We start from the raw sequence: 26,535 nt of genomic DNA on the forward strand, positions 1-26,535 counted from the left end.
CATACAACAACTGACTCTGATGCGTGAGCGCAGAAAGGGCTTCTTACTCATCAATCTGCCATACAGATGTTCTTTGAGCAAATTGTGCTGCAGATGCACCATCTGTAGAAAGATCTTCTTCCAGGTCTTTTGGGGTGATCATTCTCACAATCCTCTGCCTATGCCGTTCCTGTATTTTTCATGGCTTGCCAGACCTGGGTTTAGTTGAAACTGACAGTTTAAACCTCCGAGATAGCTTTTTGTAGCTATCCTCTGAACCATGATACTGAGCGATGTTTGATCTTTTGAGAGTTGCTTTGAGGATCCCATGCTGTCACTTCTCAAAGGAAAGTCAAAGAGAAGCACAACTTGCAATGGGCCACCATAAATACCTTTTGTCATGATTGGACACAACTGTCTATGAAGTTTAAGGCTTAACGATCTAATCCAACCAATTTGGGTTGCAAGTAATCAAGCAGTTATTGAGCAGTTACATGCATTCAAATCATCAAAATTACAAGGGTACACAAGGGTAGTTTTTGCAGATTTTCACATTTGATTTATTTTCAACATACCACTGTTATCTTTTTTGTTGAAAGGAGAGTGAATTATTATGCAGGGTGAGAGGGATTCCCAAACTTTACCTGCTACATACACTATTAACACCTTGACTGTATATTTTTAATTATTATTCATTAATTGTTTTATGAGGAAAACATTCTTCTTGTGATGAGAAAAGTTTCCTCGAGCTGTTGATTTTACTGGAAGTTGAACCTACTTATCTTCTCAGTTGGGTATGCTCTCTACTTCAATTTAACTCGGCACACATAACAGTAAATACTGCCAATACCGACATGGACTGGAGGCTTGTTTTGACTATAAGACTAATCAAATATCATTTGTAGCTTGCTGCGGCTGAATCCAAACATAAAAAATGTTTTTAACACTGGACTTTGAAGTGCTGTATTTCAGCAGAGGGTGTGCATGCAAAAAAACAAATTCAGAAAGTGCTCTTACTGAACTACTGTGTAGACGTAAAGGCTAAATGGACAAAATAATAAATACGTACAAATAAGAGCAAGTCAATAGTGTAAACAGATAATCAGTTAAGAAGCCACTAGCCTAGCCATTTTACTGTGATTCAGCCTCTACAAACTATTTGTGTGTTATGTTTATGTTATTGTTGTTGTTATTGTTGTTGGTACATGTGGATTTCTGTTTACTTGATCCAGAGGCACGTGCTGCTCTTTCTGGCAAACTGAAATCTAGTGCCCAGCTGACTCACAGCAACATTGTGCTGGTCAGGCTTTAGCATACCCTATGTGTTGGCATGAAAATAAACTGTAAGTATTGTGACAAAATAAATCATTAAAAACATGTAACTTGTAAACAAAACGATCAAGTGGATATATAGCATCAAACATTCAACCCAGTGTCAACATAACTCTGTAGTACAGGAGCTTCAGAAAGAAACAGATGCAATCCTGTTTAACATCAATGTGATCTTTATACATGTGTTTCTGACATCAAAAGAAAAATAAGCAAAATAAGACACAAAGACACCAGCAGATGAACACACTGCATCAGAGTGATCTGCACACGCAAGTATCAATTTACATAATTCCACTTTAATATTATTCATATTTGTTTTTTGGGCTGTTTTTTATGACCTATTCTTAATAGTAGTGTTAAAATCTGATTATGCGTTTGGATATTATATATAGATTGCGTAATGCCTTTATCTATGTATATATGTTTATATAAATAACTTTATGTGATAAAAATACATTTTTAAAAAGACACAATTAACTTTTAATCATTTTTATGACTCAACTTTGAGTCTTTAGATTTACATCAGTTAATGAATTTTTCTATCTATACATTTATTGGACAGTTAGTCTAAAGGCGATTGCACACTGAATTTGTTGTGTAAAAACAACATGAAATTCCAAATTTTACGGATCTTCCCATGTAACCCATATACACACCAAACGTGTTGTATTTTTGTGGAAAATTCGTCCTCATAAAACAGACAGAAAAAATGAAGTTTAAATGAAGGGATAACGAACTGGTCCTGATGTTCCTAAATGAGAAAAGGAACAAACTGATATTCTGGGTTCATCCAGTTCCCACAAGAAGGCGGCAGCTAGAGAATATTATGGTTTGATCCCAGAATTGGAGCTGCATTCGTACATATTTCAGGATGTCAGTGAGGCAGTTTGAAGTCTTTTTAGCAGATTTGGGAACACAATTGTATCATTTTACTATTACCATATCCTTGTATACTCAGTAAAGGTGCAAGATTTGTGCTATTAGTGCACTTGTTGCCAAATACAGTGATCTTGGTCAGATCTATTCATTGGTATCCCAAAAACATGGAAAAATCGATTTGGTTCGAAAAAATAAATGCCACAAATTTGTGTTGGTGGTGTTAATGAGTAAGAATACTTGACTTGGTGAGCCTGAAAAATATTCTTGACACATTCAATTTTTGGGGGCCTTTAGTCTCACCATAAAAAAGTACTTGCTTCTGCCACACAGAAGCAAGACACCTACTAGCCGATAACTTAATACAGTGACATGAAAAAGCAATTAATTAGAAGGATAACAGAAATAAATGCAAAATGCAGTTTCTAAATTAAGGTGTTTATTATTAAGAGTCAAAAAAATCCAAACCTACACTACAGGACGAAAGTTTAAGAACACACAAGTTTTTCCAATTTTTATTGAAAACTATGCAGTGTATTGGCCCATTGCACTCTGAAATGAAAGCATAGTACAGATAAGCAATTGGAGTTAAAAAAGAAATCATGGAATCAATTTATAGACCAAAATGTATTCTAAACTTTGACTCATCAAAGCAGCCACCTTTGGCAGATAGAACAGCTGAACACACCCATGGCATTCTTTCTACAATAGAAATCAAATATTCTTCAGAAAGTTCTTCCCATATCTGTTGCAGAAGTTCCCATAAATGTGGACCTTGTCTGTTGCTTTGCTTTCACTCTTCCGTCCAGCTCATCCCAAACCAACTCGATAGGCTTTAAGTCTGAAGACTGTGCTGCCACTTCATGTTTTCAAGCTCACCATCATGTTATTTTTTCCTGAGGTAGTTCTGGTATAGCTTGGACTTATGTTTTGGGTCATTATCTTGCTGTAGGATGAACCCCTGACCAACTAGGTGCATACCAGAGGGTACTACATGGTGCTGCAGAATGCTGTGGTAGCTGTTTTGGTTCAGGGTGCCTTTCACTCTGTACAAGTCACCAACCCTGGATCCAGCAAAACAGCCCCAGATCATCACACTTCCTCCTTCCTTCATTTGGCAGTTGATGCCACACACTGTGGAACCATCCTCACGCTTACACGACGGTGTACAAAGATCCTGAATGATGAACCAAAGATTTCAAATTTTGATTCATCCCTCCATAATACTTTCTTCCAGTCTTCAGTAGTCCAATGGCGGTGTCCAGGCATGTCCCTTTGTTTTATTCTCACGTCTTAGCAATGGCTCTCTTGCTGCAACTCATCCTGTCAAACCTGCAGCTTGAAGTCTTATTTTCACAGTTGAAACTGAGACTTGCTTATACGACCACTATTAAGCTGTGCTTGAAGCTGTTGTCCTGTGAGCCGCCTATCAAGCAAGCTGTTAACTCTCAGAAACTTGTCCTCTGAATCAGTTGTGTCTTTGGGTCTGTCAGACCTCTTCCTGTCAGTTTGTTTCTGAGTGCCTTTGGATGATGAAGGAAACTGTACTCACTGACACCTTGACTTTATTTGCAATTTCTCTGTAGAAAAGACATACACTTTTAAGTGCTATGATGGTCTGTCTCTCTTCCATTGTTAATTTTCTTTTTCTAGCCATCTTTGTAGCAACGCACTACTTTTTGCTGTACAATATTGTTCAACTAAAGCTCACGAGGGTATGGTACCACAGTGTGTTCCACCACTGCTTTTATACAGACAGAGGGGGTTGTAAGTAATCTAGAAAAGTTAGAACACCTGTAGGAATTAGTAGCACCAGCTTTTAAGGCTTGATCAACCTCCATTGCTGCGGAACAGCTTTAAATTGTTAACCCATTTTGTGTTCCCTGAAAAGGTCCTTTTTGTATAATTCTGAAATGTCAGAATAAAAATCTATATCACATCTTTGGAAAGCTAAGTTGAGTTTTTCTAGACATACCGAGCCCTGATTACTGCCACACCTGTTCTCAATCAAGAAATCTATTTAAATAGGACCTGCCTGACAAAGTGGAGTAGACCAAAAGCTCCCCAAAAGCCAGACATCATGCCACAATCCAAGAAAATTCAGGAACAAATGAGAAACAAAGTAACTGAGAGCTCTCAGAAAAGGTTTTAAAGCCATTTCTAAAGCTGTGGGACTCCAAGCAAACACAGTCAGGGCCATTATCCACAAATGGCAAAAACACGGACCAGTGGTGAACCTTCCCAGGAGTATACAGCCAACCAAAATTACCCCAAGAGCGCAGTGACAACTCATCCAAGAGGTCACAAAAGATCCCAGAACAACATCCAAAGAACTAAAGGCCTCGCTTGCCTCAGTTAAGGTCAGTGTCCATGACTCCACCGTAAGAAAGACACCGGGCAGACATGGCCTTTGTGACCATTTGAGTTCCAAGACGAAAACCACTGCTAAGCAAAAGGAACACAAAGGCTTGTCTCAGTTTTGCCAGAAAACATGTTGATGATCCCTAAGACTTTTGGGAATATACTTTGTGGACTGATATGACAAATATCTGGCATAAAAGTAATGCAGCATTTCAGAAAAGGAACATCATACCGATAGTAAAATATGGTGGTGATGGTCTGAGGATGTTTTGCTTCCTCAGGATCTGGAAGACTTGCTGTGATAAATGGAAACATAAATTCTGCTGTCTACTAAAATATCCTGAAGGGCAATGTCTGGTCATCTGTTTGTGACCTCAAGGTGAAGCGCACTTGGGTTCTGCAGCAGGACAATGATCCAAAGCAAACCAGCCAAAACACAAAAGCCTAAGGAAAAAAAATGAAGACTTTGGAATGGCCTAGTCATGACCTCCAAGTAAGATGCTGTGGCATGACCTTAAAAGGTGGTTCATAGTCGAAAACCCTCCAGTGTGGCTGGAATACAACAGTTGTGCAAAGATGAGTGGGACAGAATTCCTCCACAGTGCTGTAAAAGACTTGATGCCAGTTATCACAAATGCTCGTTGCAGTTGTTGCTGCTAAGGGCAGCCCAACCAGGTTTTCAAGCAGGGCCATTTAGGTTTTGATTTTTTCCCCCTAATAATAAACACCTTCATTTAGATACTGCATTTTATGTTTACTGATGTTATCATTGTCTTATATTGAAATTTTTTGGATGATCTGAAACATTTAAGTGTGACAAAAAGAAGAAAACAGGAAAGGGGCAAACACCTTTTTCACACCACTGTACTTGACAGGTGGATAAAAGTCCATTTAACATTTAAAAATTCAAGACGGTGACCATTTTCAAGTTGCTTGTTAACAAAGACATAAAGTGAACTACACTCTTTTTTTTATGAATGTCTAAGTTTTAAATTATACACATTTAAATAAGTAGAAGTCAACTGTAGAAGTCTGAAACTACCCTGACATTTTTGTTAGCAATTTGCAGAAAGGGACGTAGGATTTAGTAGTTCACATTGTACTATGTGTTGTATTATCAGTTGTTTCAGTCACAACTCCTGGATGGGCCCATTATACTCCTCACTGACTCAATTGTCATCTATGGCATTCACAAATTTTCTTGGTTTTTTATTTCTCATGATCTAGAACAGGTTGTTTTCTACTCAGAAGATGGAACTCAGCTCCTGCTGTCTGTATGTCAAAGTGTTCTTGGGGAAGATATTGAACCCTCAAATATCACTGACGAGCCCATCAAAGTTTGCATGTATGTGTAAAAATTTGTTATCTGGTGCCCTACATAAAATCTACATGATATTTTCTCTTTTAATAATGTCCTACCTTACATGGGAGGGAAACTCATGGATAAATAAAAGTAGAAACACACAAATTAAAATACCCATAAAAACAGAAAGTAAAAATAAAGATGGCTTCATGACCTACATAAATTTGAAAAAATAATTTATATTGTGTCCTTTTTTAGTTTATAGAACTGACTTACCGTATACTTAGGTTTTTGTTCACCATATAGGGGTTTTTTTCCTGTACAAAAATCAAATCTGAATTTCACTTTCAAGTACAAGTTGTATAATTTAGTGCCTAAATTCTCTGTGCTGCCAGACCATTTTCTGATAGGGCTTCTAGCACATTCACAGTTCATTACAGTTATTGTAACGATCATGATTATTTTTATATGTGGATTTTAGAAAACTCTTAGTAGACATTATGTCATGTTTGCTCCTTTTCTTTTTTTAATTCAGCTTTCACTTTGGTGCGTAGCTTTCGATGTGGCTGTGACCCATCTGTCACTATAGAAACCACTCACATCCCTGGGTAACCATGGAGATGATGGAGAAACAGGAGGCATGCACGTCAAAATCATAAATCCAAAGGAACTGTAAGAAAGACAAACACAACACTGAAACATAAAAAAGGTGAACATAAATCACATTGAACTGATAAGAACAAAACAAGAAAAAAATCAGAACATAAATCTTTGATAAAAAAAACTGATGGCAAGTGATCAGTAGAGAGTGAACATCATACAAACTTTCACAGTAAAGGGTGACCTGATCCACAAGCAGCTGGACAGGTTGCCTCACTGGACAACCGGTTCATTCTACAGAGTACTTTACTCAACATACTTTAGTTTCCAAATACTGCAAGTGAAAAATTTTGTCACTACGTAGCAATCTCAACAGTCAAGATGAAAAAATAAAGCTAGTGCTGATACGTGCAAATTGTAAGAACTGATTCAGGCTGCTGTTTGCATCTGCTGAGCATGTGTTGCATCAGGATATGTTCACTTTCAGATCAAGTGTCAAATTTTTGAAAATTAATGTATGGTAGGTCTGGCTAAAAATGTGGATGTGTTGAAGATGTGATGACAACTTTCTGCTAACAGTCCCACAATGAGTGCTGGACATTTACAGAACACAAGAGCTGTTGCAAACAATAATGACACTTTTGAGAAATTACTGAGTGTACTTCATACACTGCATTTGTAAGTAGGTGAAGTCTCAGCTAAGTGTTTTTTGTTGTTGTCTTCTGGGTGTTATGAAACCAGATAGGAGGGGTAGCTCTGAGAAACCAAGAGATACTACAAGCATATAGTAGCAACTTATCAGGTACACCAACCCCCAAATCTGGACATTATAGGGTACCATGATTTACAAAATTACCATCATGTTGTAGTCAATGAGACTTAGGGTTAGGACATTGCAAGTTCTGGTGCCGGCGGGAAATGAAAAGACAAAACACTGAGAACGTTGCTGTTGCTAAAACACAGATGTTTCTACTTGAATGAAAGCTTGAAGGAGTTCTTCTTTGATCAGTGCCCAATTCTCTCTATGTAAGAGACAATGGATTGGTTAAAGAGAGTGGGTAATGGGGAAAGAAGGAAGCAAGGCAGGAAGATACAGTGGGGGAGGGGTGAAATCAAGTGAGAAAGAGCGAGCTCAGATCACTGCACTGAAGCTGACTCAGCTGTAGAATGAGAGAGAGAGACTGGGAGACAATAGATGATGGGTAGAGAGACTGGAAGTGACAGAGAGAAAGTGGGGAGGGGGCTAACGTTTCTCACCCAGTGACGCATTTTACAGCATCAAATATTCATTGACTGCTGCAACAGAAGGAACACAACACTGCAGGAGAAGAACAGGGGAGCTGGTTAAAAGATGAATAGGTGAGGAGAGGTAAGGAACAAGGGGGCATAAAAGGATGAGGAGAGGAGGAAAAGAGAAAAAAATGAAAGTAAGGAGATAAAGTGAAGAGGAGCAAGCTGACAGCAAATGGAAGCACTATACATACTCGCTGATCTAAAAATAGCTGTGTTGAGTGTGGTAGAGAGACAAAAAAGCAAGAGAGAGCCTAAAAGCAGCAGCTGTGTCTGGTCACACTGAAACTACAAATACCAAGAGACCTGATCGATACAAAAGCTGTTTAGAAGCCCAACGACCACTTCTGTCAGTTTACAGCAAACTATCACATGAATCCCTGAGTATTGAGTATTGCGAATCATTGATCCGATATTGTACAGACTACAGATATTGTACAGAGAGAGAATGTACTGCAGTGCAGCAAACACACCCATCTGTCTGCCTCAGTCTGTGCACCTGTGTAGTTTTTTATTATTTACTTTGGTATTTTTTGCAGCTTTAAAGGAAACTATCTCATATTGGTTACTGCTATAGTTTAGGACACTGATATAGCATAGTCTCTGTTATGGTGCGTACACTGTTCACTATTATAGTCTGTTCATAGCACTATGCTCCCACTACTGTACATATATTTACCACACATTGATACATCTGTATATCTGTCCGTCTGTATGCTATACAGATCATCTGTACATATCTGTACATATGTATACATAACTACATCTGTACATTTGCTCTCTGTATAGCAATATAAACATCTGTGTACTTGACTTATTTGTACATAATCTGTTCATAACTATTCCCACCTTTTATACTACCCTTATCGGCATATAATCTGCTCCTATTGCACTCACTGCTCTTGCACTTGTGATTAGATGCATACTGTATTTTGTCACCCTGTATTTACACCTGTGTAATGACAATAAAGTTGAATCTTAACACAGAAAGAAATGACATATGTGTTGTGTATAGGACCACAATAAGAAATTATATAACAAAGTTGTAAGAAAACGCTAAAAAAAATGATGCTTGAGAAATTACTTAAAAAAAATATGATTGAACCTGATCAGGTTCAGAATTTAATATGTTGTCCGTTTATTTAAGTTAATGTCATAAGTATTTTAAAATGATAAAAATTTTTTAGTCTTATTAAATGCTTAAAATTATGACATAGTAATATATAAGCCAGGATTTTCTTTCTGATTTATGATCAATATCATATGGTATAGTTCTGCCAAAACGAGGACAAATCACTGACAAATGTTGTATAAACAATTAATTTATGTGTTGTTTAATCAGGTTTGGAGTATACGCAGAGTCAGTATAAGTATATATGTCCTACCTCTGATTATTTTTTTCCCCTAACATCCAATACGCAGGAATAATTCTCCATACATTCTCCAAACCTCTAGTGACTTTATTATAATAATTGCTGTTCTTTGAAAAAACACTAGCAAAAACTAGCAAATGAACCTTGAGTTACAAATATTCTCTCCAACAATATCTCCACTGTAACAGATGAGCTTCAGTGCTGTGCTTCAGCTTTTGGTAAGGTTCGCTTTCACAGACTAAAAGTGTCTTACCGGGCGGACCTCTCCTGTGGTATTGGTGTACTGCCTTGCCAGACCAAAGTCCAGCATGTAGCATTTCCTGTAGGTGGAGGGCAGCCGTCCCATTGCAAAGTTTGACTGCAGAAATAAAACACAGTGCATCACTCAACTAGTTTAATCTAAAAGCATCTGCACACAAGAAACGTGAAGGGTATATTGGTCCTCTAATTTTGGTTCTACCTCTGCTCACTTACATAAAAATCTATTCATCCGACATCCTATTAACACCCCTTCTGTTCTGGTTTTATTGGCTTGCTTTGATATTTAGATTACCTAAAGATCTAAATTATCAAAGTTCACCTGAAACCAGATAGATGTTTTAAATGGAGAAACTTTCAGCTACTTATTTTAAATTGTTACCAAATTGCAGACAATTGGACTGTTCTACTGGTATTACAGAAACTAATCAATAATGCTCAACCAGCTCATGGAGTCGCCTATGTTTTCTGCAGGCCAAATATAGGCGAGAAAATAGGCAAGAAAAATCAAAAGTTAATATCAGTAAATAATCTCTACCTAAAATCACTTTTAACTCAGGAACTCAGTCTACAGGAGAAGAACAATGTTGCAGAATTTTTCAAGAAACCTGTACCGGTTTGATGTCGCGGTGCAGAAAGCCCACTGAGTGGATGGCTTCAATGGATTCCAGGATCTGCTTCCCAAGTCTCAGGGTGGTACTCATGGTAAAGGTTCCTCTGGGTTGACTCCTTCGCAGGTCAGCCAGGTTACGACCCTGGGTGAGGGACAGTGACAAGACAGCGGGACTTAATTTCTGCTTGCTTTTAGTCAGACTGAAATGTGTAAAAATCAGGTTTCAAAAAAGTAATCTAATAATAACGTGGAAAATGCAAAGCTGGATATGACTCACAGGAGTCACAGTGGCAATAGTAATGAGAAATACACCAGGTTCAAATAAATTGGGACTGTTCTGTGCTGTTATCAGCAAAGGCAACATTAAAAGGTTGTCACCAGTAAATTCATCTGTTTGCATTCTGGCTATGACTTTATTAAAGGTCAATTACACTTATCCTCATTATTTTATGTATTTTTTCTGGTTACATTGCAGGAAGTCAAAATACCAAATTCTGAATCCTTGAAGCAGGGGTTATATTAATGTAATTGCACTCCAGCAGGTAAAGGTTTTTTTAAGACTGCAAAACCTATACATTTGGTAGATCTTAACATGACAGCAACATGAAGACTTCCTCCTGGTGTGCTTCCTCAAAGCAGAATTTTTTAAATGCTAAAGAATTAATCTACCTTATTACTGTGTGTTATGTGTCCCTCTACACTGTTATGCTTCCCAGTAAAAGACTGTGGTTGACATGCATCCAGACAGTGACTCACCTGAAGCTGCATGACGACATAGTTGAATTTGTCGTTTCTCCCACAGCCAATAAACTTACAAACATGGTTTTTACCTGGAAGGGAAAAAGAAGAGAGAGGAGGCTAATAAACACTCTCCTAATGTACCACAACTTCAACTAAACAAATATTGTTCTACTAAACTAATTAGATTTAGAAAGACTTATATATTTAGCACACTGAAAATTACATATTGGATTAAATTCTTTCAGAGATGTATCTATTTTATGTTTCAATAGCCATTTCCTCCACGTTATTTGGGCCAGTTGAGAGATTTACTCTCTCATGCCTAAAGCTCCTGACCCAGGAGGTGCCCATCTATATCAGATATGTGAACCACCTTAACTGGGTTCCTTCAATATGGAGGAATAGTGCCTCTATTTTGAGCCCCTCTCATCCTCTTTGCCAGCCACACTTCGGAGAAAGCTCTAGCCAAAGCTTGTGACCACAGTGGAGGGTAGGGATGCACACTGATCAGTAAATCAACAGCTACGCTTTTATGCTCAATTCCCTCATCACCACAGCAGACCAACGTAAGGCCATTTTTATGCTCGCCACATTGCTTGTGTAGTGGTGTAATTTTCACATCAAATCCTGTGTCGCTAGACACAATAGACACAATGGGTGTATAATCGGGTGTTTACTGAGAATCTTGCACAGAAGCTCAGAGACATACTAACACTAAGGGGAGGACATTCCAACTGTTTAAAAACTTGAGTTTATGGGTGCTGGTTTAACTCACTGCGACGAGCAGGCGCCTACATGCCGTGCGGCTGGGAGTAGCCTGCCCAGGTTCGAATCTGACCCGCGGCCCTTTGCTGCATGTCTTACCCTCTCTCTCCCCCTCCACTTTCCTGTCACTCTTTCTATCAAATAAACACTGAAAAAATAAATTAAAAAGAGAACAACCTGAGTTTGTGGAGAGAATTTTACAAAATAACACTCGACAAAGTCTTGGCTTCTAGTTTTGACTTCTCCTCATCAGTGCGTACGATATTGTCTGAGTGGCAACACCTATTGTTTAGGAGAATACTACAGAGGCTTCCTGCACCTTAGCGGGTATAAATGGCTGCATCTGTGCGATGCAGGTGTGGCGGTGAGCAGTGAGAAATATATTTGTGTATGTTTCTCATGGGTTTTTTTTAAACCTGCTGTTTACTATTTATATTTAATATCTGCACAGTTAGTGTGGAACACCCAAATTTTGTTGAACATATACAATCACAATAAAGGGCTATCCTATTTTTCAGAGATTATAAAAGTGCCAATACACCCTCCACAGTGATCGCTTTGTTAAAAACGCACCATTATCACACACATGTTTAAGTATTCAGTAGACAATAGTTGTTGCCACTCAGACAATATCACGTCATACGTGCTGATAAGGAGGAGCAGAAGTCAAGTGTTTCCACAAACTCAGGTTTTCAAACTGTTGCGTTATCTCTCTGTGTGTCAGTATTTCTTTGAGCTTCTGTGCAGGATTCTGATTAAATAGGCAGGATGATCATACACTTGTGTCTTCAAGCCAGCTGCGACGACTGCAGCACAATGCACAAGTTACAAAAATCAAAAAGCCGTCCGACACGCCACAAAGATTGTGTCTCATGACACAGGATGTGATGTGAAAATCGTCACGCGACACCCACGACACAACTTAAACTGGGGAAGCAATTTGTCCTTGAGCTGAAGTGGGGACCCCACCCTTTCTTGGCTTAGACTATGGCCTCAGACTTGGAGGTACTAATTCCCATTCCCACCACTTCACCTGCCACTTCAGTGCCAGCTTGTAGATGTACTGGTAATAGTTCACAGAAAATCAGAGGAACAAAGTGAAACACAAGTCCAAGACAACCAAGTGTGAAGCAGAAGAGGGAATGTAGCAGCATATGAGGGTTACAAGACAAAGACTCTTGAAAGGTCACCGCCCTGCTGCTAAAAACAGTTTGTGTGATGAAGATAAAAGGGGCTCAATCACACTCTGAAAGTTGGACCTAAAAAAAACATTCTTGAATTCTACTCACTAACAATTCCACAACTGGAAGCTTGTATAAACAACGTCTTTGCAGTCAGTTATGGTTTTCCTAATAATTAAACCTAATCACCTCCACTGTGGACCAGTGGCCCAAAGCAATCAGTGTAGGAGATGGTTTGGCAGTGCTTACCTTGCAGCTTCTTCAGCACTGCTACCTCCATCTTTAGCACCTGTTTGGGCTGCTGGGCTGACTCCACTTTTAGGGCCACATTTTCCCGCGTAAGCAAGTCCAAGGCTTCATAGATCTCCCCAAACCCACCCCCGCCAATCTTCTTTAGCTGGAACACAGGTTGCAGGGCAAAGAGCTCTTAATTATCTTAAAGTAACATACTGTAACCTCCAAAAAAACTTCATTCTTTACTCTTTTTTATCTTTAGTTCATGATGTGTTGGGTCTTTGCAGCTCAGTGGAGACAGTAGATTGATTAGTAAAGTGCAAACAGCCTTCATTTTGCAACCTGACTGTCTGAGACATGAGCTATATTAAGCAACCTTGTACTTCAGAATCCAAAGGAAGCTCAAACAGAAAATTAAAAAAAAAGTTTGTCTTTCCACTAAACCCTCAAGTTTAAATGTTTGAATTCTTTGCCAGTTTAAATGTCAATTTATTTAGCTGAACATGAGGCATCAGTGATTCGACAGTCATCTCATCTTTTTAATATCGTCTATAAAGGATTTGTGTTTTTCTCTGGGATTTCATTTTTTTTTTTTATCACAACCAGAACAACAGAACATATTCTGATCCTGATACAGACATTTTTGTATGAAAATAAAATCAGAACTCAGGATAAAATTTGTTTAAAAATGGTTTACTGTGTATCATGTATCATTCATACATGGAAAAAGCTTACATTTACATGATACGTAATATTTTGCTTCTAATTCTTGCTGGTCTCCTCAGCTCCCAAGTACTAATCAAATAAAATGTAATGCAAAATGCTACATGCATAGTTTAACATTTGCCTTGTACTGCTGTCAGTTGAATATAGGATTGGATTCTGTTTTATTTATATTTAAAATTTTGGGGGAAAGAAGGTTTGGATGAAATCAGAATAGATAGCAAACAGTTAACAAATATGCATACCAGCTAAGAAAATATAAATACAAAATTGTATGGGGGAAATCAGACACCCAAATCTTTCAAATGCACTACTGCAGAACGTGAAACTGAACTGGGGGAATGGGAGCTTTCCAGACTCACCACTTTCCATCGATCCTTGACCATGCAGTTTGGAGGCAGGATGTCGGCCTGCTCGGACGTTCCATTCATGTTGGCGTTGTCCTGGAGGCCAGGGACTAGGCACTGCATCTGCCAGCTAGACAGAACACGAGCAGCTCCCAACTTAAAAGAGCCATTTATCTGTGAGCAGGGAGGATGAGAGGAGAAAAAGGAAGTAAGAAAAGACAGTCAATACTTTATACACAATATGTTGTTACTGGGATTTTTCCAGTTTAACCAGAGCTCTCTGCTGCTGACAGTCATGGCAACATTATTATATTATTATTATTATAACAACAGGCATTAGAGGTGGCTGGTTGCCATTAGAAGCCATTCTTCAGCTGGATCAGGGTACAGGTCAGTGGGGTGCGGGGTGCAAGAGGGGTTGGGTATGGCGTGATCTTGAGACCCTGAGAAAAGAAGGCAACTGGACTTTTTTAGGTTTGAGAAGATGTTTTACCTCTCCAAGAAGCTTCTTTAGTTCTCTCAGAAGAGAGGGGAAACATCTTTGCAAACCTAAAGCGGTCCAGTTGCCTTGTTTTCTCAAGCTCTGAAGACTACCATGACCTGGATGACTAAGAACCTGCACGGACATATGGCGTGATGGTATTTGCAGTAACTGGAGCAAATATCATGTCTGCAGAGGAAGCAGTCTAATGCTCTATTCTTATCCTGACTGCAGCTGTAGGTCAGATGCTGCAACAGCCCAACAGCCAACACCTTGCAATGTTTACTGTAGATCAGAACAAGATGGTTTTTAATCAACAAAAAATTCTAACAACCATGAGTATGGCATGGGAACACTTTTCACTTCAATTTTAAGAAATATGTGCAAACTGCATTATTTTAAGTGGTCTTTTAACATTTGGAGTAATAGACATTTTTAGGTAATAAAAATGAATCTATAAAACTTCACCTTCTGTGTTTAATTCTCTCTCACATACACACATATAGGACTGCCAGAATAATTTATAATGCATTTACTAATAACATGTTTTACTGTTGGGGTCAAAAAACTCTTTTTTTTTTCAAAGAAACTATCCAAGTTGACTTTAGGAAATTAAATAAGGGTTGGCAGTACTGCTCTCAAAAACTCCATAAATCAGGCAATTGGAATGAGGTATCTGACAATGCGCTGGATGTGTTTGCGTTTAAGCTTAGCAACAGTTTCATGAGACTAGGAAGATCATAAGGAGCTTGTTGGGCACAAAACAACCTTGGAGTGAGCGCTGCCTGAGAAAAATACTCCAGGAAAAACAAATCCTTATGTCTGTTTGATACAATATCACCTGTTATTATTGCAAGATTCAACCATGCTTTGATCATTGCAAATGGGACAGTCCTACAAACAGTGCAGGGACTCATCGATGCTGAGTTAATTGTTGCACTGTCAAAGCAGTGAACTGCTTCAGGAGGTGATAAGTCTGAATCAGGCAACACAGTTCATTAACAGTAGTGACTGGAGGATGTGGTTCCCCTGTTAAATACTGTCAGCTCACTGACCATCAGTCTAACAGGCACTGCCAAAAACTTAATTCATGTAGTCAGCCATTACCTTAGTGTTCTCCAGCCATTCAACTTGAACAGAACTCTGGCTTTTCTCTGCTTTTATACAGGATATCTGCCATGAATGGTTATCAGCTTTCAGTGGATCCATAGAAGAAATCTTAAGTTCAGAGTGATACATGTGAGTCCCCAAACCATGCTGTTCTGCATGCAATGCCATGGGCTTTCATCAGTGCATGCAGAGCTCAGGCGGACTGCAGATAATAAGGGAGCGTGTCCACTGCATTTTCAGTCAGGCCAACTCTGATAGAAAACTGGACAGACTGGGAAGGTGGGGAGGAGGCTTCTCTGCACCTACAGTGATACAGATCTGTTTAACAGCAGCAGCTGCACAGAGACCAGGCAGCTGGGAGTCACTGTAACACTGGAGAGGTAGGGAAACCTGCTGCAGGCCTCAACACACTGCTGAGCCGCCAATCACTGCAGAGGGTGGGACCACACAGTCTCCCCGGATACACTGGAATAGTCTTGGACAACAGTAAGCACAGTGCAGAGTAAATGGCCAATCAGAATGGCGATACTATGCATTACGTGTTATTATATGCAAATATATTGCTACAGACTATGAGAACAGACAATGTGTAACAAAATCCATCTTGGAAATATACTATCAAAAGCAATATGTGATGCACAGTGGTAGTGCTGGGCGATATGACGATATATATCGTGTGGACGATAGAAAAGTGTCTATCGTGCCATTTGTCTTCTATCGTTTCTAACCCGAATTTTACAAATTATTACATAAAATATATCATTAACCCTTTACAACCGGTCGGAGCAGGCACACTCCGTTTTCCCTAACTATTTTTAAATCCTTGTAGAACTGTAACCACTTAAGGTAGTGCAATAATGGTTTTTTTTTTTGCATATGAAACCGTAGGAGTTGTACTTACATCTTATTCCATTAGCTTGCCCTAGGTCACGGTTTCCTTCCACATATAGCTTTGCAAAAATTGCATAAAAAGCACTTCCAGCAACAAAAACATAATATTCCAGACTTGCAGCAACAAAAACATAATATTCCAGACTTGCAGCAACAAAAACATAATATTCCAGAAACAGGCTTTGCCGATCCGATCAGCTGTTCATAACACTTCCTACAATATAAGTCAGCGCAACTATCGCATGTCCGCCATTACCTTTCCGAAACCGGAAGTGACGTCATTTTCGCGGAAAATATAGTTTTTTAAGCTTCAAAGTCTATGTTGGTGTTTTTAAAAGTCATGTTTGACTTTATGCTCTTCTGTAATGTTTCTGGGATGCTTAGAAGTCAAATTACACTGTTGTAAATAGTTTATTTTGATGCACATGCTGTGTTTTTGCAAATTTGTATTTATTTATTTTCATTTTTCCTGTAGTATATAAAAATTTGTGTATCTCAAAAATAAAACTATGAAGACACTCAAAATAAATAAATGTAAAGATAGCTCTGGCGGACTTGGTTCTATGGTAGGTCTTAAAGGGTTAAATAGCCTGTGCAAATATATTAGTGTTGTCTTCTCACTATACATACTCTTAACTTTATGCAAGAGAAAATAAAGTATAAAAAAATGATATTTTTCGCAAAGAAACTCCGTCTTGTGGTTTTGCAACATGGTGCTGCTTTACGTGCACCCGGATTTGCGACATGCTTTACAGTAACTCAAAACAAAGACTGCACCCTCTCCACTCGCTGTTTAAAGACTGCATACTTTCCAGATGACCACAGGTCAGGTGGTATATCGTGATATATATCGTTATCGTGATATAAAATAATTCATATCGTGATAAATATTTTTTCCATATCGCCCAGCACTACACAGTGGTATGTTATTACCAGATACAAAGCATAAATTAGTATAGTATTTATGGTATACTTTAGATTTGGTACAATTATCTTAAATACGTAAATTACAATATGCTATATTTATTATATGAAGCTATACCATTATTTTGTCAGATATTGTTGAATGATCTGAACAGGTTACTATCACCAGCCAGTTATCAAATAGTACCATGTAGTACCATCATATGTCATAGATACAACATTGTCTTATGTCTTACTTTTTCGCCGTAGCATTTAACTATTTACATTAACACTAATAATCTGCACTGCGGCATGAAATAAGTGTAAAAGAGAGAACTCTGCTGTTTTCAAGCGTCTCAGCAGCAGATTGGAGAGACAGACCTTTTATTAAACCTCAATCTTTTTTTCTTCCTTCGTCACCTACAGCTCTATTAATCTGCTAGTGGGTGGGACAGGGAGGGGTGCTCTGCCAGAAGCTGGGCTTGCATCATTCCAGTCTGAATCGGATAAAATTGGTCAGAGCTCACCATAGTTCTGAGCTCCTGGAAAACCTTAAGATTTACAACAAATCCTGAGTGTGGCAAAACCCTTCCTGTTCCTTTGTTAGCCTACAAGCCAAAACAGAGGGTACAGTTAACCAGGAGAGAAGAAGCAGTGAGTGCTGCAGTCTTCTGACCAGACATAATAGGAGGGTAGGGTACAAAGGGCCTATATACACCATGTTAACCTTGAAAACTTGAAGCAGCGAAATAATCTAACATGCGAAAAACTGTACTCATTTACCGTGTCAATCTTGTCCCAAGTTCATTTGCTGGTTGTAACAATCAGCCATGTATAACAACAGTCATGTTGCTCAGTGGTGGGTTGTTTAATTTTCTCCAACTCCAGCACTTTAAACCCTTCATAGACTAAAAACTTGGAAGCACTTTGTTTTCAGACTCCTACAGTGAAAACAGTGTATAGCCCAGAGTAATTTATCAATGTGCCCCTATAGACAACAGAAATGTAGAAACTCCTGTTACAATGTACTTCTTGCTGTGCCAGTTGCAATCACGAGCCTTTGCCTTTGTTTTTTTAAACAATTTGTTTGGAAAAAGGTTCACACAACTTTTAGCAACTCTATTAGTTCACATCTACCTCCTCTATTGTCTCTAACAGAAGAGTATCAATGGAAATGATGGTGAAGCACAGCTAATAAGCTGCTACAGTTTCCTGCATTTTGAACTTCTGCACCTCCAAAGGTCCACCTCATAGAGTCAGTATAACAATTAACATACACTTTCTTTGCACCTGCAAGGAATTCTATCGATGATGATGTGTCTTTTGTGAGTTTTCTGACAATACAGAATTTTTAAAACTAAGCTTAAAGTATTCAGGTTAATATGACATTAGATCACAGTACAGTTTCATATTCACTGCGTATGAATGTTGAGATTAAACAGGACCTTTAGTGTTTCTATGAGCAGACGGTGCTGCAGAAGCATGCCCCGAGTCTAAACAGAGTTACATGACAACATGAAATGAATAATATGAAAAGACTGACTACAGATATATATATATATATTTTTTTTTCTTTTAAAGACACGTGTATATCACTAGGACAAGCTTGTTTTGTCAAAGCAGTTTCTCTCATTTCATCTGTCATGGAGCTCCTTGTATGGTTTGCATCCATCCTTTACATTGCATCTTGTGGCCACAGTCAGCTACTGTCATTGAAAGCTCTGACTGTTTCAAACTCATAATAAACTTTAGCCGTCTTCATTTTACAGGCATGTCTGTCTCCAGCTGAGCAAGCTGAGAGACCAGCAGCTTCTTTTGGTGATTTGCACATGCGCACTGTGGATAAACCGCTGATCAGTCGATGGGAGAGCAGCTATCAAGGCAAGCTGACACTGGCTCTTTGAGTTTGAGTGCTTGCTGTGTTATGTATGAGTCCTGAGAGGTAAAGACCTGCAAATTGTGGAATGCTTACTAAAGACTAATAAAGGTGGTCATTTTAATGAATTAGATTTCAAATAAAGATTTTGCTTTGAAAGTATTTGTTTGTTTCTTGACCTCTGAAGACCAAACAGATTTACCAAAGGCGGTGGCAGCATTACCTGTTTAAGACAAACAAGAAATTTATGTTTTATTACACTACATTAGCAAGGAAAGCTCTGACATTGATAGAGAGGGATGGCAGCTCTCGCCAAGCCTGGTCTAATAAAACATGCAAAGAGTGCAGGTCTGTTTCTTTTCTCAAGAACTGCCTTTTTTGCTTTTCATATATATTTGGTCTTCACAGAACATCCACTACAAGCATGTGCCCCCCCCCCCCCCCCCCCCCCGTATATCTCTTCTCTGCAGTGCACAGTGACTTTGCCTCCACACCTAGACAAATATAATAATATAACCAACAACTCACAATAATTTCTAATGCAAGCTCCAGTAGATTTTCTTAGTGTACATGCTGTGATCAGCAGACGAGTTGCTCTTTGTGGATTTATACAAGATGTAAGCAGATGCTTCACAGCTTTCTCGGCTGACTTCCGTTTCTGTCGCTAACAGCATACTGTAAATTGTCTTTATATTAGACAGTTTTATTTTGTTTTTCATATATATTTGATCTTCACAGAACAACCACTAGATATATATTCTTTATGCTATGGAAAATAATCCTGGACTAAATGACTTAAACACTGAATGGAGCTTCCGCTTAGGTTTAACCCCCCACTACCACCCCGTTTCCCCCCTCTGTATATATCTCTTCTCTGCAGTGCACAGTCATGGATGCTCCGTGCGCATGCGCACCATCACATCCTGCTGATCAATCAATGTGGCCTGGACAAGTTCTGAATTAAATATAAATATAATTACAGTTGTAGAGCCCCTATCGGTCCTGGTCTAATTACCATCATGCCACTTTCGTTATAGCGTATCTCTGCGAAACACTCACACCCACTGAATGATTTCTGTATGGGCCGAGAGTTCGGATCAGGCCTACCTGGCGCACCGTCCGCTCCTTTTCCGCCTTTTGGGAATCTTCATCTGGGATTTTATTTCGGCACAAAACGTCCTGATCCAGAAAACCCACCGTTCCTCTTACGTGGGGCCAGAATTTGGGCCTCAGGGTTCCGCAGGATTAAATTACCATTTATTTCTTCTACAAAGGTGCCTCATATCAAACCAGACACGGTCCATCCTCAGACCGTTAGTCCCATCCAAGGCAGAGTCCAAAGAATAAATAAATTAATAAATTAATACATTAATTAATTAAAATTTAAAAAAAACAAAACAAAAACACACATACACACAATAGCAGCTTTTATTTTCGCTCAGAGCCCCGGAACGCTCAATAAAATCCACGCTGTCCGGATCCTCCTCCGATTCTCCGCTGCATCAGCTGAGGAGGAGGAGGAGGATGCGGACTGGTCCTCTCTGCCTACTCCTGGATGTGATCCTAAACTCCAACTCAGGACAAAACCAGATCCCGAAACCCGCCTCAGGACAACCCGGCTCGGCTGACAGGGACGGTCTGCAGGTGTCAGGTTCTCCGGCTCCAGGCTGTTTGTCCGCACTGCAGCGCTGCCTCCACCAGCGTCAAATCATCCCCACCAAACACAACATCCGGCCACCACTTTCAAAATAAAGCTCCTCCTCCTCAACGCTTTCCTCGCGTTAATGAACAAAACGGCAGTTCATTTGATAGCAATTTATATCAGTGCATCGGTGTGTGATGCACTTTTATTCACCATAATGGTTACCAATATACCAAAAACAGATGCTAAACCTTTACAGATGGGTTCTGTTAAAATATTCAAGATATTTGTGTTTTCCAGTTCCAGTGATGGATTTTATGAGCAGGGGTGAGACGTGGCAAAAGTACACAAATTCTGCACCTAAGTCAAAGTACAGAGACCTGTGTTAAAAATACTCCAATAAGTTTAAGTGCTGAATCACCGTCTTTACTCAAGTAAAAGTGAAAAAGTACAGGCTCTGACGTGTACTCAAAGTAAGAAAGCAAAAAGTATCTCCTTGAAGGACAATTCTACCACCTATTTTTTTGCATATGTAATTGGACCTTCTGCTACATTAATATAATACAACTATGATATTAGTACATTAGGCCTCCAGGCCTAGACAGAAATAAGCTTTAGTAGATTTTCTTAGTGTATATGCTGTGATCAGCAGACCAGTTGCTCTTTGTGGATTTACACAGCTGAATTCAACAAGATGTAAGCAGATGCTTCACAGCTAACTCGGCTTACTTCTGTTTCTCTCACTAACAGTATATTGTACATTGTCTTTATACTAGACACAGTATAACGATTGAAATTAGTAAATGAATCTAAGGATCATCAGCTTTAAATTAATCTCTATTTCACTTGATGTAACCCAACTCTGATCATGAGCACCACAGCCACTGTGCATCAGTCCAACACAGAGCTTTACTGTGAATTTGTCACATTAACACAAACTGACCTGTTCATCCGCAACAAAACTACCCAGAACTTTCATGCAACATTTGAATAACACAGAGTTAGTGTACTGTAGTTTGTTCTGCAGGATGCTTCACAAAGTGAAAAATACATAATTTATCAAAACACATCATATATAGATCCAATATCTTTCTCCAGCTCTGACTAAACTTAGCTCTCTCTCTTTTCTCTTTTCTCCATAATTTAAAAAACTTAATGTTCTGTTTAGCAAGGCTTCCAATAATAGATAGGGACCATAAACTCACCAGGGAAATATTTACTGAGCTCATTGTAAACTGTGAGCCAAGAGCCATTTTCTCATCATGTCTTTATGCAACCACAGAAGTCACCCCTACACAGGCGCGCACACACACACACACACACACACACACACACACACACACATATATATGTAGACAGAACAGAGTGGAAACTGCAAGCCGGACCTTCTTGTCCAACATCAGTGTCTGACCATCATATTAAACCTTATCGATTAAGAATGGGATGATGACACTCTTGGTAATAGATGTTTGAAAGCAGATGAGCAAATACTTTTGGTAATATTCTGCATATACAGTGTATATACAACAATAATAAAGCACTATTTGACACTCTCTGGCTTCATTATAATCTCAATGAGATTTTTAACTGGATAAATAAAGGAGTAATTATAAAGTGATCAGAGTTCTCTTCACATTGGAGTTGGAGTTGATTAAAAGTGCTGATCTTGCATTTTGGTGGCTGTTCACTGGAACCCTCAACAAGAGGTTAAGAGAACTGTCAGTGCAAGTGAAGGCAGCAATCAGTAGGCTGAAAAGCCAAAATACACCTTTCAGAGAAATAGCAAAATATCTGCAGGGCTAAAGTGACAAAGCTCAGAAACACAAAAAATTAAGGAAGATGGATTATAAAGTGTACAGGGCTATTTTCCATTCTTAGATTCAGCCAAATGCCGCAAAACTATGGAGAGAAATGTCTGTAACCCTTTTGACACATAATTCTCTCCATGCAAGACTGACTATGTGGAGTTTTACAGTGCAAATGGATGATAACCATTTCAAACAAAGCGACTACTGTGGGCTTTGGGAAGTGAACTGTTTTCATTTTTGTCATTACAGGAAAAAAACAGAAAAAAGAATAAAGAAAAAAATGAATATAATCATTAGTTGCAGCTCTACGCTCATACAGGGTTTATAGTTTGTTTGTGTATGAGTATAATTAGTACCCGGAGAATAGACATTTGAGTCAATGTCTTGTTGTATAATGTTACATTTATTTTGAAAATCAACCTAACGCTGTGACCATACAGACTGTTATTTTGACAGTCAGTCTTTTATGTATTATCAAACAGTGGCAGTTGAATGAGCGCTGTTTAATCCCACCCTAAGGCAGAACCTAGATCACCAATCCTGTTCTGCTTTTACATATATGTATATATACACACACACACGCACACATAAAGCTGTGTGTGTAGGAACACACGCAGTAACGAACGATTACGATTCACTGACCCGACATCCTGCCTGTGGCCTCACACTCTCCCACTAACACTGTCATAGACGCACATACACACACACACATACAGCCTGATCACACAGTTCATCTGAAAATTTGGTATACCTCTCGACATTTGATGCTTATGTCAATCCGTTTCTTCTTACCTGAGTATTGTTTTCCGTCCGGACACCAGAGAGCTGAGATAAATCCGTTCCCTCTCCTCCATCTCTCAGCATCAGCACCACATACACGCACACCCCCTTGGCGTCGCCATGTCTAAGCTGCAGTGCCACACACACCGCCCCCTGCTGTCGCGGAGTTTTTAGGGATTCAATTTTTTTCTTAACAATCTTTATTTGAATAGAAGTGGCCAATAAGCTCCCATTCCTAAAGACAAAATATTAGAAGTACTTTAAATGTAACAACCATTTCTTCATCCAAAACTGCAACGTTTTTCAATCAATTTTAGTGTATGTAAACTGTAACCTTGTGGGCATTTGTTTATGTGTAGTTCAAGCCATAGAATTTCAGTTGGGTTAGGCTCTCTGACTGCGACATTGTAACACCTTGATTCTTTTTTTCTTGCCATTTAATTGTCGATTTGTTGGTGTGCTTGGGATCATTGTCCTGTTGCATCACCCAATTTCAGTCCAGCTTTAGTGGTTAGATGCACCTAGAATCATCAAGAGTTCATGGCTGACTCATTGACTGCATACTCTTTTTAGAGAGAAGGGGCTTTCTATTGGCAACCTTGAACTCCGACGACCTTTAACATTTAACATGCTAACTAAGACCTATAGAATCTGAGATGTACGTTCTGTTTTTTGAGCATCGTACAGTCTGACTTTGGGGTGAATTTACTGGGACAGCCACGTACCTGCTCCAGACCAGCAAACTAAAGACCACCAAACTTTTATAGGAGGTGCTCACATTTACTGATGATCATTAAATTAAGTGCATTTACAGGACCTGGCTGCCACCTAACCCTCTTAATTCTTATGGAAGCAGTAAGGTTGTACTTATTTTTTCACAGAACTGCATAAAGCACAGCAAAAACTCTTTTTCACAGAACTGAGCTACAAAGTGAACATATTTCTAGCCAATAAACAAACTTTGACTTCCTGATTTGTTTTGATGTGCATGTTGGGCTTGAGGACAGATGAAACAATCACCAACCATCATCCATTGCAAGACATCACAACAACTTAACACATTAGGTTTGGCAGGCTAACCATATCACTAATGGTCATCTCCTTGGAAATAGACTCTTTCCTTTTTCTTTGCAGCAATAAGGAATTATACATTAGGCAGCATGTGTCGTATGCTGGGCATGCTGAGGCTCTTTTAAACAACTGGCAACACTGAAGATGGCAAACTAATCTGAACATCGTGTTATAATTTAGCAGTGATTACATGTTGTATCGTACTCCATTTCTGGCAGCAGTCACCAACAAACCTACCCACCTCCTGAAGATTGCTCCTGATGCATTCTTCATTATGGTGAGAGAGTCCAAGAAAGATATCAGCCATATAAGAGAAAATAGTTCTGGTTGACACTAACTATGGTTCTTATTAATTAGCCTTGCAGGCAGCACTTTTTCAAATTCCTCATTCCACACTTAGTTGTGAATGCGTGTATTCTGTGGTGGTTACAAACTCTGTTAACGCAAATAGAGAACAACACATACAGTAACTTTACATTTGCAGGGGTATGATGAACATGATATATATCTATCTATATCGATCTATCCATACTCTCACACTCACACTCACACACTCCAAAAAATCCAATCTTTTTTTTTTTAATGCAGATGTTAATTATCGTATGTGTGACTGTTCGTGAAATGTTTATCTGGGTAGGTCAGAGTACATATACACATAAGAACATATTACAGTAAGAAAGAATGATGATGAAGTCATTCTTTCTACTTTTCAAGGGGCATCAACATATTTTCCAGTATATTCCAGGGATTAACAGAGGCCTCATTTGCCAATTTTACATATTGCCATCTGTTGTCTGTTTTCACACACATGTAATCGTTGAGTGACATCGTACTCTTTATCCACAGGGTTTAATATGATGTCTTCCAATCCTTGTCAGCTTAGGGGAAGGCTTCCCATAAGGTTTGGGAGTGTGTTTATGGAAATTTTTTGGCCAGTCTTCCAAAAGCACCTTTGTGAGGTCAGACACTGATGCTGGACGAGATGCCTGGCTCACAGTCTCCACTGTAATCATGGCAAAGGTGTTCTTTTGGTTGAGGTCAGAAAGCTGTGCGGTTCAGTCAAGTTCTTCCACACCAGCTTCACTCAGCCATGTCTCCATGGACCTTGTCCTGTGCACTGGTGCACAATCATGTTGAAATGTTGAAACAGGAAGGAACCATTCCCCTATTCCCACCCACAAAGTTGCGAGCAGGAAATTTTTGGAAAATGTTTTGGTATGTTGAATTATTAAGAGCTCCTTTCACTGAAACTACGAGGTCCCTGCCCCCCCCCCCCCCCCCCCCAAAAAAAAAAACAACCCCAGACAACAATAACAAAAAAACCAAAAACAAATAAATTATCTCCCCTCCTTCTTTACACTTGGCACAATGTAGTCAGACAAGTAGCAGTCTCCTGGCAATTGAAAACCCAGACCAGTATATCAATTTGGCAAACAGAAAAGTGTGATTCGTCACACATACAATACAAGCATAATGCAAAGTAAGCCTAGTGACATTTTTTTAAACTGAAAATATATAAAATATACATATATAATATATAGCTTCAATTAAGACTTTTTATAAAAAAAAACAAAACAAAACAAAAAACAAAGGTCTAAAAACATTTTTGAACAAATCAGGCTTCTGTGCAAGAATTCTTTATGTGAAAATTCTGGTTTTCTTGCATTTTTACACAAAGATACAAAACAGAAATATGAACATTTAACACTAGATAAGACTGATTAGCACCCACTCATATTGTTGACACACTGCACTGGATAAACATCAGATTTCAACATTTCTGAAAGTGTAAAATGACTACAGTTTGTATCCATTCATACATGTTTACAAATGCCTATGCATGGCTGAATAAGGGATTTGCAAAATTCTCGTTGCCCCGAGCTTCAGGATCGTCATTCTCAGCAAAATCTTCAGGGTCCAGATCAGCCTCAAATATCCGCTGTAACAAGGCGTCCACTGTTCGATATCCTGACACAAAACACACACACTTACATAAA

The 26,535-nt window shown here is 38.9% G+C and overlaps 2 protein-coding genes across 3 annotated transcripts in view; both read right to left on the bottom strand.

Moving 5' to 3' along the window:
- ttbk1a (tau tubulin kinase 1a) overlaps positions 1-23,576 on the bottom strand; it is a 54,332-nt gene extending 30,756 nt beyond the window's left edge. The window contains exons 1-7 of one of the 2 annotated variants that reach the window (XM_063475668.1): positions 20,345-20,944; positions 13,992-14,150; positions 12,922-13,069; positions 10,742-10,815; positions 9,987-10,127; positions 9,368-9,472; positions 6,452-6,544 (exon numbers count right to left, since the gene is read on the bottom strand). In XM_063475668.1, the coding sequence (XP_063331738.1) occupies positions 6,452-6,544; positions 9,368-9,472; positions 9,987-10,127; positions 10,742-10,815; positions 12,922-13,069; positions 13,992-14,099 (669 nt within the window). In that variant the 5' untranslated portion in view covers positions 14,100-14,150; positions 20,345-20,944. Of the gene's footprint in view, positions 1-6,451; positions 6,545-9,367; positions 9,473-9,986; positions 10,128-10,741; positions 10,816-12,921; positions 13,070-13,991; positions 14,151-20,344; positions 20,945-23,479 lie in introns of those variants that run through there. The other variant, XM_063475667.1, reaches the window with a different exon arrangement.
- Positions 23,577-26,107: 2,531 nt separating this feature from the next.
- Positions 26,108-26,535, bottom strand: part of tpcn3 (two pore segment channel 3) — a 29,755-nt gene continuing 29,327 nt past the window's right edge. The window contains exon 19 of the mRNA XM_063475057.1: positions 26,108-26,506. Within this exon, the coding sequence (XP_063331127.1) occupies positions 26,373-26,506 (134 nt within the window). The 3' untranslated portion in view covers positions 26,108-26,372. The remainder of the gene's footprint in view (positions 26,507-26,535) is intronic.

Source organism: Pelmatolapia mariae, linkage group LG6 (genome assembly GCF_036321145.2).
Source record: "Pelmatolapia mariae isolate MD_Pm_ZW linkage group LG6, Pm_UMD_F_2, whole genome shotgun sequence".
NCBI lineage: Eukaryota > Metazoa > Chordata > Actinopteri > Cichliformes > Cichlidae > Pelmatolapia > Pelmatolapia mariae.